Source organism: Rhododendron vialii, chromosome 4a (assembly GCF_030253575.1).
Source record: "Rhododendron vialii isolate Sample 1 chromosome 4a, ASM3025357v1".
Classification (NCBI taxonomy): Eukaryota; Viridiplantae; Streptophyta; class Magnoliopsida; order Ericales; family Ericaceae; genus Rhododendron; species Rhododendron vialii.
The window spans coordinates 9,173,793-9,184,422 of NC_080560.1; the positions used below are offsets into that span (position 1 = coordinate 9,173,793).

The window sequence follows — 10,630 nt, forward strand, 5'->3', positions numbered from 1 at the left end:
TAACCAAGAAACACTTATTATAAATTTCTTTCCATTCATGATGTGTTTATTCAATGGGGATTTGGTGTGTATATGGAATGGATTTTAGTTAGTTTTAAAAAGTTTTGGAAAAAAGATAACAAAGATTTGAATTATCCCCCTTCATTTTCAAATCATCAATCAAATCCCATTTAATTAGGAAACCATAATCACATGCCACCTATTTAGGCAACATCTGTTATGCATATTTATATGTAATGGTACAATTGGTATTAAAAAAGAGAAAGGATGAAAACATAAGTGCAAAAAAGTCAAAGGATGGAGTCTTACGAGGAGTGACGCATAAGGATGAATATTTAAAAACTTCCTTCTTTTATTATTAGGTTAGATATTAAAGCAAAGTGATCATCAGTGAAGATCGAGGGCTCTCATTGCGACAAGTGTCGGCATTGAATTGGGTGTAAAGATAATTAATGTTAAACAAATAATTAGGAAAAGTAAAAGATCAAGAAAGGAATCTTATATATTATTGCGTAGTGACTGCTTCAGGAGGACGCACGTGGACGTGACAAGACAACAATTAAATGGCTAACTACTTTATTTAGTAATATATATTATTTTTGAATTTTCGAACGAATTCTTTTCAGTTAGCAAATCCTTAATTTGTGGGATAGACTTTCAAACATGGAAACATTTACAAGGATCTTAAATTATTTGTGGGACGAAGGAAGCCTAATTTAATATTTACGGCGATAATGAGAATGGGACGTACCTAATTTAGAACTAAAAATTAAAGAAAACAAAAGTGACCTTTTTCATTTCCTTGTACGTTAATTAGGATAGTTGAGATTTCAAACACATACTATATTCAACCAAGATTTTCAAAAAAAAAAAAATCTATTCCGGATTATGAGAGATACTACATACACTACACCAAACCACCACACCATCCACTATATTTTTTGTGAAACCTATTCCGGATTTCACAAAAATACAATTAAAAATCCAAAAATTTTAAAATAATGTTTTATGAGGCCCTGTAAAAAATCAGCTCTAACAGATATCGGTAAGTATTATTTCTGGATCTGTAAGTCCGAAACTACGCAGTTTAGCATTTTCGCTCCTACAAATCTAGAAATAATACTTACAGATATCCGTTAGAGCTGATTTTTTAAAGGGCCTTATAAAACATTATTTTAAAATTTTTGAATATTTTTTTGTATTTTTGTGGGACCCAGACTGAGCCCCACAAAAATATAGTGGTTTGGTGTAATGTACCTGACTTATTGTAAAATTATTGGAACATTGCCTTAGGCTATCCATAATGACATAATAAAAGAAAATTGTTTCTAAAGTTAATAAAGTTGGTGCAAAAGATGGCGGTATAATCAAACAAACTTATCAATATCCTTAGAAATAATTAAATTTTAGGCTTTGAATAACCAAAACTAGCAACAATTTCCAATAACCAAAACTACTCTACTCTGTCCATATCAATTTGTTGCTATTTCCTATCCCAAAATTCAGCCTTCATTTAGTGCCATATATCCAAATTCAACAGTGTACGTTCGAACCCAAATCTATCCTTCCTATAACTAGCTATATGCTACTATCATCTAAATGTTGGACTAAATTAATTATCTGTACGGATAATTACTATTCTCAGTGTTTAGTAACTTTTTAATATTTTATCAAAATCTTAAAAATTAATTATTTGTCTCGAAAATGGAGATTACACAAAAAAAAAAAATAATGCAGGGAAGTGAATGGCAAGAAATAGAGGGGGAGACAGAGAGAGAGAAATGGCAGTAGACCCTTTATTTTGGTTGGACTAGAAGTGACCATTGTGAATCTCAATATTGTTAGGTTTAGCAATCTCTTAAATAGATAATTAAAAGCTAATATGTCAACTTTCAGCTATCCATTTTTTATTATGTCATTGTGGATAGCCTAAGATATATATAGTGACCTCTAACTCAATGACAAATTAACTTCAATCCTATCTAATCTCTAAAAATATGAGAAAAATTCAGTGTCGGGTGGGTACCACGTGGTGCCCGCTCGGAGCATCTTAGCCGTCCATTGCATTTTTTGACAGCTTGGATTTGGAGAGAAAAAAATGAGAGAGAAAGTGTTGAGGTGAAAGGAGAGAGAGAGTTTCAATCTAAGTCGTCCAAAAGTGTATTTAACGCCCCAAATGTGCCGAGCGGGTCTCACCCCAACACAGAAAAATTTCTCCTAAAAATAACTCACACCAACTATAAGTGTTGTATGCTTGTGCTGTCAAAAAAAAATAAAAATTTGTTGTCTCCTTTCGAATCCGGATCCTCTGTGAGGAGGTGAGTGGGTTACCGACACAATGGGAGTGCTTGCATAAGGATTTGTGCAATTTTTCTTACGAAAGTCCCAACAAATCATAAAAACCATTTATGGCTGACGCACTGAGCTATGGATTAGACTACCTATCAATACCAATCATACTAGGATACAACCGGTGCTATCAACTCTTGGGACTTCTTGTTTACGTGTTGGTATAGAAAATCAGAAATAATCTCCACCGGCAATCAAGAAAATACGCGTTTAAGGTAATTCAAATTTTTATATCAAAAATACTCCTCCACCACTACTATTGAAAACATTCTCAATCCAAAAAATTGAGAACATTCTCAATGTGTTTGAGAATATTCTCAAACCAAACAATCGTGAATTTTTAAATTTGAGAATATTCTCAATCCAAAAAATTGAGAACATTCTCAACGTACTTGGTAGCGGTGGTGGTGGCGGAGATCGAAGTGATTTTGGTGATGGTGAAGTGAAAGTGGTGCATGGGGTGGAGAGTTGTGGTGGTGCTAGTGGTGGTTATGCAATAGCGAGATGATGAAAGCCATATGACACTCTAGGGTGGAGTTAGTGATAAATAAAATGTGTCATTCTTTAACGGAAATTATATATTTCCGAATTTGTGTCATTCCTTAATGGAAATTATTTCCTACTTTCCTAGATCCACACGTAAAAAGCTCGGACTTTTTAACGCTCACATTATGAGGTAGGCCGGGCTAGATAATAGAGAGGGGGAATCAAAGAAGTGAGCTACGCCAAAGAGTAATTAATGATATATAGTATTAATTACTTCTTGTACTTGTTAAGGTTAGTGAACTTTTTTTTTGTTTTCAATCGTAATTTTGTATTTTTTAAACTCCTAATGTCGAGACAGATGATTAATTCAAAAAATATCACATGATTCTAAACTAAATTCAGAAAAGACGAATAAAACACACAAAATGAAAAAAAAAAATTAAGTTAAAAAGAATACACCTCAATATGATACTGTAGTTGTCAAATTAGAAACCATGATTTGCTAAAGGAAATTGATTTTGGCGCTTCACTTCGTGTCTTGATCATGTGAGATTACAAAACAAAATGTGAAGTGTCACTGGCTAAAACTGGAGTGTCAAAATGACATCCCTTTTGCTAAAAAGTAGGGTAGAAAAATGACGGTAGTCTATAGAGAGGATGACATTGACAACATGATATTTTTTCGCTTCTTTCGGAGGTTTCCTAGCTTTCATTCTCGGCCATGGAAGCAAACCTTGAAAGCAACAAAGTTAAATGGAAGGAGTCTAGACAATGGAATGTGAATCATGCATGTGATGAGTACGAAATCTTTTGGCTCCAATAATTCAGTGGTGGAGGGAGAATAGGACGAGCGGGGCACGCGCCCCCACTCAATTTCTTTCTTTCTTTTTAAATTTAAGATTTTAAAATGTATATTTTGTATTTTTTCTAGTTAATTGTATTTCATAATTGTATTTTTTCTAGTCAAATATCATTTCATTCTCAATTTCTTTTCTACATATTTGAACATTGTCATTATTCCGGTGAAATGAGATGTCTAATTTGAAAAATAGCCGCCACTTACTATTTGGAACTCTCTAATGCATAATGTCCAAAATTCAAAAATGCCTAAACCATGGGTTATATGTTTTATACTTTAGCAATTATTAACAATGGGAGAAATAATGCTAAATATTGTGTAGTGAATTGCTCTTAGATTTGGTCCGCTAAGACAATTCAAGTAATTCGATTGTTTTTATATTCTATGTAATTTACTATATTAAAAAATTATGTTAGTTTTTTCAATTCTTAGCACAAATGTTTTAACGTTGCTTCAAACGAAATTTTATGGTTGAAATGTGTTTAAAAGGTGCCCCAACTTACATAGCTTCTTGAAAGTTCTGATCATATGAGCTCTCCTTCGCTTTTACACCACCAAAATCCGATAATAGAAAACCTCGGGTTGGCTGGTGGTTTTGGTCAAGGACTTAGGGTTTTCTCCCTCTTAGGATCCGAGAAAGTTCTTAATGCACGATTATTTGTAACAACTCCCTCACATGGGATGGGATCCACGCATACACGAGGTCCACGTCATGTGAGGGCATTACAAATAGCGGTAGCATTGAAACTTTTTTCTTAGGATCCGTTCATCAGTAATGTTATGTGAGAAATGAATTCAAAAGAAAAGTAAAGTGAAGTGACGTGAAATAATTGAAAATGAAATTTATTTTTCTATTGTATGTTCTCTTGACAAGAAATCTTACAGAAAAACTAAAATTCCTTTATTTTGGCAAGACTTATTTTGCAAGGTTGAAATTGTGATTCCTACAATTTTTTTGGTGATTGAACACGCATGTACAGAAAGTGAATCTCTAAAGAAAAACACACAGAGAAAATTATAGTAGAAAATTTGACCTTTTCATCCTTTCTGTGCAACAGAACAAGGCCTTAAGGTATCAGATAGGGATGGAGGTAGGTTATGGGATGGGGTGCCGTATCAATCCTGATGGAAAACATTGAAAACAACATATTTGTATCACTAGGTAAAGTTCTATGTACAATAACGGCCTCCCCCACAACAAATTTCTGGCAATACCAACCTACTTCTGATGTAACGCAGCATCCTTTTACAAAACTATTGGCAAGAAAACACAAACAAGTATGAACTAAAGTTATTTCTTCTTCTAACACGCAATAATGAAATAAATCTCGTATTTCTTTAATTCAACAACTCCTAACTCTGCCCTAAGGCTTACAATGAATATAAATAGGGTGAAAGAAACCCTAGACAACTTAGGAAACAATTAAGGCCGCTAATCAAACCCTAATTAGAGGAAATATAAAAATTACCCCAAAAAAATTATAATATAATTTTTATACACCAAAATTAACTTCCACAGATAGCTAAATTGGATGCCAAAATTAACCTTGGCAGCGTGTCCTTTTTTTAGATTTTTTCCCAATTCGATAGGATCAAATCTTTTTTTTTTTTTCTGTTTTTTTGAGGAACTCAGCAGAAGCAGATCATATTGATATAATTTGAGTAGAAACTACACAGTCCACATACCAAAACAAAAATAACAGCTGCGTCACAAAAAGGAAAAGCTTCATGTGTTACAAGCATGAAAAATGTTCGGTGTGTATATCATAAGAGGAGAAAGTGAGGAATGAAAATACATTTTGACCCTAATTTTGAAGGGAAGACACCAATCCAATCCAGAATGCCCAATAAGTAAATATCGAAGCAGATTCAAAGCTAAGCACAATTGCGATAAAGAAAATTGCGACTCCATGAAACGCATACAAAACTCGATTCCAATACTAGGTTTAAGTTCCACAATACTAGGAATCAAAGAGAGTCTCAACACTACAAAGGTGGGGAAATGAGTGCATATGTTCCACATAACCAACATTAATTATTAACCTTCGAACCACTAGATATCCAGGGACCGAAATCTCAGACAGTAACACACTCTAAGTCTTGTCTGCTTTTGCAGCAGTGGCAGCAGCTTGTCCCCTGAGCCGACCAGTCCTCCTAGCGGCGATGAGACCAACCTTCTGCCCTGGAGGGGCGTCACGACGGACTGTACTTGCGTGGCCAATGTGCTGGTGGTTACCACCACCATGAGGATGCTCCACAGGATTCATAGCAACACCACGAACCTTGGGCCAGCAGTTCCTCTTGACTCTGTACTTGTGATATGCATTCCCTGCCTTCAGAAGTGGCTTCTCTGTCCTGCCTCCACCGGCAACTTGACCTATCATAGCTCGGCAGCCACTTGGCACAATCTTCTTTGCCCCTGAGGGAAGCTTGATCCTAAATCAACAGAAACAATCACCGAAATATAAGAGACAGAGATTGTTACAACTCAACTACAAGTCGGGGTAAAAAAAGGAAAAAAAAGAAGTTACGGAGATGCAAATATCTTATATGTGGGATTCAACAAAATTCTTGTTAACACCGAAGTCCAGTGTTGTTGAGTTGATGAAGAAGTGATTCAGGGACAATGACAACAGATAATAAGCTTCGAAGGCTAATCATATTCTTTTTTTCCCCTTCTGACCACCACATTTGAAACTATAGAATACTTCTTAATGAAAAATCATTCTGCTATAAAGCCATATGTCATGCAACTAACCCAGCAGATTTGACAAAGCATATTGGCTATTTGTGAATTTGGGCGACATAATCTCTTTTAGTAAAGTCAGATTGGTTATTTGTGAATTTGGGAAACAATTGACTCGGTTATCTCTGAACAACAATCTACGAGATGCCAAAAAAAAAAAAGAAAGAACCAAGCACCAAAGTAAGTCCTTCCCCGAGGCCACAAGAGGGCTAAAAATCCTATTAACAATGAAAAGACATCATATCTAGAAGAATGATACATCCTTCAATGTCTTTTAAGGTACCCCAGATACCATCCTACAACTCTATGTAATCACTCAGGCAAGGAAGAACGAAGTGAAAGTGAAACACTCCCCACAAGGAAATTACACCCAGAATACCACAAAATCATACAATTCTCGACACAAAAATTCAGCCTGTACCTCAACAAAATGAACATAAATCAACTTTAACAGTGCAAACAGATATAGTACAATTCACAGATGGAATAAGCAGTACTCATTGCTGAGATATGGGTCCAAAACATCACAATTTACCAATGCATCACCAATTGAAAACAAAAAAATCCAAACACGTGGTAACCACACCTTCAGAAACCAAAATTCCACATGGGCACAACAAAATCCACCGTATTCTGCCATTGATAACCAACAAATCACCACGAAATAAAAGCAAAGTACCAAAATATTACGCTTCCCGCACATTTTTTACTATCCTCCCAAGATTAGTACTCACTTAAAAACATTTCAAAAATTGCAAGATTCTTCTGCACCAATCATGTTTCTCATCTATCTATTCCCTTAAATATTCAAAGAACTCCCTCCCATTCAAACTTCTAACAAAATTCTTTTTCCAAATGACCAAACCCCAAAAAATAGCTTCCCTTTCCTCTAATTCATGATATATTTCAGACAAAAGATGTCCACCACAAAATTCTTGACAGCCCTTTCAATATAAGCCTAAACATGCCTAAAACTTCACACATACAAATTCGACCTCAAATCGGTGTGCGCAAGATGACCCCGACACCCAGTGAAACAAAAACAATCAAATCAAAACCCAACCCGAGCAATGCTACAGACACGACTTTAAAACACAGTTCCGGATGTATCCGGAACCGTTGAATGCACATGGGTCGACACTTATCAACTGTTCCAGACACAGTTGTGAGTTGTGTTATTGTGTTTTGAAGTTATGTTCCTAGACTTTTCGAACCCAAAAAAGATCTACAACATTTTTTACCTGGAAGTATCATTATCAGGATTGTGGCTAATAACAATAGCATAATCCCCAGAAGCCCTAGCCAGGACCCCACGATCACCCACATGATGCTCCACGTTACAAACCACCCCTCCCTCGGGAATCGACCGCAACGGCAGCACATTTCCCACCGTCAGATTAGCCTTCTTCCCGCAGAACACAAACTGGCCCGTGTACATCCCTTCGGCCGCGATGAAGAGCTCCTTCTGGTGCTTGAACCGGAACGGGTGGCGGAACGTGACCCGGGCGAGCGGGGCGCCCCTGCCCGGGTCGTGGATGATCTCGGTGATGACGCCCTTGAGGTAGCCGTTGCGCTCGCCGAAGTCGAGGCTGCGGAACCGGGCAGGGCCCTTGCGGTGGTGGGTGTGGGACTTGAATACGGATCCGGGTCCCTTGCGCTGAGCTCGGATTACGCGACCCATTTCTGGTCGGGTTAGGGTTTTGGAACGGCGGGGATGGAGACAGTGACTGAAATCTCACTGAAATGGTTGAAAGGGAGAGAGAGGCGTGTGTATTTTAGGGCTGGGAGTTTTTGGGCTTATATGGGTCGTTGGGCTTTTGGGGGTAGAGATGGAAATGGGCCGATTGGTTTTACATTGGGCCAGTTGTCTTAGGGGGTGTTTCCAATAACAAAAAACATAAAAAATTTAACACATTTTACCATCTCATTTTCATTAATAAAAAAGTTTCATTATTTTACCATCTACTTTTCACTAACAAAAAAGTGTCAACAAAAACAGTTTTGGCTATACTAACTCTACTCACAAATCCATCAACAACTTATTCACTATCGGAAACAGCTTGACATTTCTCAACAGCTTATTCACTATCGAAAACACTTAAAAACTTTTCAATCACAAATAAGAATTTATGAATTTTTCACTACCGGAAACACTCCCTTAAGGGTGACTTGTCCTAACAACTTCTTGTTTTTTGATTAATTTTTTGGTCATTGATTTATTCTTTTTTTATTTCTTAGTAAGTTTTTATGAAGGAATTATTCGTATAGAAGCAGTAGCGTAGCCAGAAAATCGCACCAATGGGGGCACAATTCATACACGCGACTTTATTGTGAAAAACAGAAAATTATCTATCGCCTTTTTACGACTTAACATGTCTTGATTTTTCTTTTGCACTATTTATTCAAGACTTATTTCTATTTAAAAAGTGTTTAGCTATTAGATAATATTAAAATAACAAGGAAAAAAAATAAAAATATCATATCTTGCAGATAAATTTATAAGTTCCCTAGTGGTCTAAATGAATCATCTTCAAATATAAAAGAGAGAGGTCTTATTAAAAGATTTAAGAAGAAAAATAAAGAAATAAGGGAAAGGGCGAAAAGGAATGTCGCTTGATTTGCATTTTCTGATAAGACAATAATCCATACTTATGATTCCTTGAACACGTGGTGGTTTGGAGGCGAATGTTCAGTGAATGGAGACTTCCTTATGAGTAATTTAGTTATTTAGTGATTAAGGGACCTTACTAGGTTGTGCCCCAACACCCTTCTCCATCACATATTTATATTGGATTCATAGTATTTATTCTTGAGTCTCACACGAATATGTGTTAGAAAAGAACATATTGAGATACCATCTGGTGATGCCCTCAATGATTTTTCTTTTTTCGAACGTGATACACAAAAGCTTCTAAGGTTTTTTTTTGCAAATGCAAAAACAAAAAAAAAAAAACAAATTCATCCAGTGGGGGCACAGGCCCCCACCGGGCCTCATATGCCTCCGCACTGTATAGAAGTACAAAAATGGTATAAAAAAATGACCAAAAACTTTAAAAGTTTACTAAAGACAAAAATAACACTGTTGGTCTCGACAAGGGATGTATATTTAGGCCCTTTTTGATAAACGGATTGGAGGTTAGGCTTGGATTGCTAAGTGATGGTATAAGTAATACTTTGTTTGGTTTCCAAAATTGGTCCCAATTGGTATGGGATGAATAATCTGGCCCATAAAGGGGTATTAGCAATACCCATAGGGACTCGGTATTCGTAGTCCAATCTCAACCCCTTTTCATTACCAATCGCTTCTCATTATCAATTTATTCTATCAATTTAATCACTTCATCTAATTCTATCTCAAACAAACATGATATTAATAATTTTATCATCTAATCTCATCGCAAATAAACATACTCATTATCAATCCCTTTTTATTAACAATTCATTCTCATTATCAATCTCAATCATAATCTCATCTCCTTACGAATCTTATTCATATATCACTGTTATCATACGGGGAAAATGGTTGTGGGTTGTAGGCCTTTTTTGGGGTGGATGTCTTTTAAAGGAAATGGGCCGATCGGAATGTAGGTATGATTGAATTGGGCTAGTTGTCTGACCAACGAAAGAAGGCAAATTAACAAATAGGGAAAATGACGGCCCAGGACGTGTTTTGATAATTAATACCCGCCAAGGACATGCTGAGAACGTTTGAGTACATTTGTTAATGCTGAAAATGTCCTTGGAGGGTATTAATTATCAAACACGTCCTTGGCCGTCATTTTCCCTAACAAATAACCTAAGATATACGAGTACTATACTTGAACTAATATATGAGGTACTCTATGATTTTACGCATTTTCATAAAATACCTTGGGATTATAAGAACATTCATAAGCACATTTGTTCTTATGTTTGATTGCAAAAAGTGTTTATTCTTAAGCTCAAAAAATATAAATATGAAATTTTTTTGGCTAAGTCTAGTATTCGAATCAAATCAACCTTTCCTCTCCCAAAAGATACTCACGACTTAAATTTCCTAGACTTTGCTCTAAATCCTCTCAGCCCATCCCGTTGCCCCTTATACGTGTATCTCCCTCGGACCATTTCCTCTGCCAACCAAACTTCCCAACAGGGTAGGTTCTGATAATTTGGGTGCTTAAAGCAAAATTTTAATATGGGCTCCTTTATTT

At 36.1% G+C, this 10,630-nt stretch overlaps 1 protein-coding gene across 1 annotated transcript; it reads right to left on the minus strand.

Moving 5' to 3' along the window:
- Window positions 1-5,601: 5,601 nt before the first annotated feature.
- On the minus strand, window positions 5,602-8,209 carry LOC131323094 (large ribosomal subunit protein uL2z-like). The gene is made up of 2 exons (XM_058354719.1): window positions 7,682-8,209; window positions 5,602-6,130 (listed from the first exon to the last, which is right to left on the minus strand). The coding sequence occupies exons 1-2, from the start codon at window positions 8,119-8,121 to the stop codon at window positions 5,788-5,790; spliced, it is 783 nt and encodes a 260-aa protein (XP_058210702.1). The 5' UTR covers window positions 8,122-8,209; the 3' UTR covers window positions 5,602-5,787.
- Window positions 8,210-10,630: the final 2,421 nt, after the last annotated feature.

Bases quoted from the DNA above. Each gene is read 5' to 3' on its own strand.
- LOC131323094 (XM_058354719.1), bottom strand. From the start codon at position 8,121: ATGGGTCGCGTAATCCGAGCTCAGCGCAAGGGACCCGGATCCGTATTC. The intron at 6,131-7,681 runs GTAAAAAATGTT...CTGTTGATTTAG, and splicing joins CCTGATAATGATACTTCCAG to GATCAAGCTTCCCTCAGGGG.